The 1100-nt window shown below is 35.8% G+C and overlaps 1 protein-coding gene across 1 annotated transcript; it reads left to right on the top strand.

The window, feature by feature from the left end:
* Window positions 1–8: 8 nt before the first annotated feature.
* Window positions 9–404, top strand: LOC105460387 (receptor-interacting serine/threonine-protein kinase 4-like; the record flags this gene model as incomplete). Its single annotated transcript, XM_011706834.1, has 1 exon — window positions 9–404. A coding segment is annotated over one exon (396 nt), but the record flags the coding sequence as incomplete, so codon positions are not given.
* Between the last annotated feature and the right edge of the window lie 696 nt (window positions 405–1100).

Below are 1100 nucleotides of genomic sequence, written 5' to 3'. Positions count from 1 at the left end.
GCTGGAACCCTTTGCATCTGGCTTGCTTCGATGGTCACATAACTGTCGTGGGTCTGCTTTTGAGCAGATCTGCGAAATTGTTGCATAGTTTGGATCATGACGGCAAGACCGGGCTGCACATCGCGGCGACACACGGACATTATCAGATGGTGGAGGTCCTCTTGGGTCAGGGAGCGGAAATAAACGCGACCGACAAGAATGATTGGACACCGCTGCATTATGCGGCACGCGCCGGCCATCTGGACGTCGTGAAACTGATCGTGAACAGCGGCGGGTCTCCTGAAATCAAGACGAACCACGGTTACGCACCGATCTGGTTCGCCGCATCCGAGAGTCACAATAAAGTGCTGAAATACCTCATGGAGAAGGAGCATGATAAGTATGCTCTGATGGAAGATAGGGAGGTAAGATATCTGTATATCTGATAAAAAAAACAGCGAACTTTGGGTAATAAGAATTCTTGAAATGAGAGCTGCACAAATATCGAATTTTTCAACTATTGTACAAATTTTCGAATTATCTCTTTTATCTCATACAGTGTAAAAAATTTACAGACAATATAATTGCTCATAAAATCTTATAATCTAATAAATCTTAATTTTTTTTCAAAATTTTTTAATTTTGAAATAAAAAGATGTTCATTAATAAAATAAAAATATTCTTTATGTAATTGTTATAATGCAGGAAAATTCATATTTAATGTTATTTCTTTTGCATTGCATAAAACTAATTTCATAAAATTTTAGGCTAAATTAAATTTTCGAAATTTTCGTACATTATATAGTTGCATTTGGTGTGTCATGAGGTAATGGTATAATGGCATGATGTCAAAAGATGCACGACATTTGAAGACACATTTTGTCAAACAAAACTGAAGTAAAAATTTTGCTTTTTAATGTTGAGTACGCAAGCAAGGGAAATTATGCCACAGACGAAAATTTATTGATAATGCATGGGCAGCTCAGATAATTTTAATACGAGATAAGTATATCAATAATTATGTCGTATAAAAATTCCCACAGCCCTATTATTATAGAAAACTTTACCGCAATACAGTTAATCACAAGTAGACCTCATAATAACTAGCTAAGAATATCGAT

The sequence above is a fragment of the Wasmannia auropunctata genome, unplaced genomic scaffold, assembly GCF_000956235.1.
Source record: "Wasmannia auropunctata unplaced genomic scaffold, wasmannia.A_1.0 LD323159.1, whole genome shotgun sequence".
Taxonomy (NCBI): domain Eukaryota; kingdom Metazoa; phylum Arthropoda; class Insecta; order Hymenoptera; family Formicidae; genus Wasmannia; species Wasmannia auropunctata.
The sequence above is the reverse complement of the archived record's forward strand: the minus strand, read 5'-3'. Positions and strand labels throughout refer to the sequence as shown.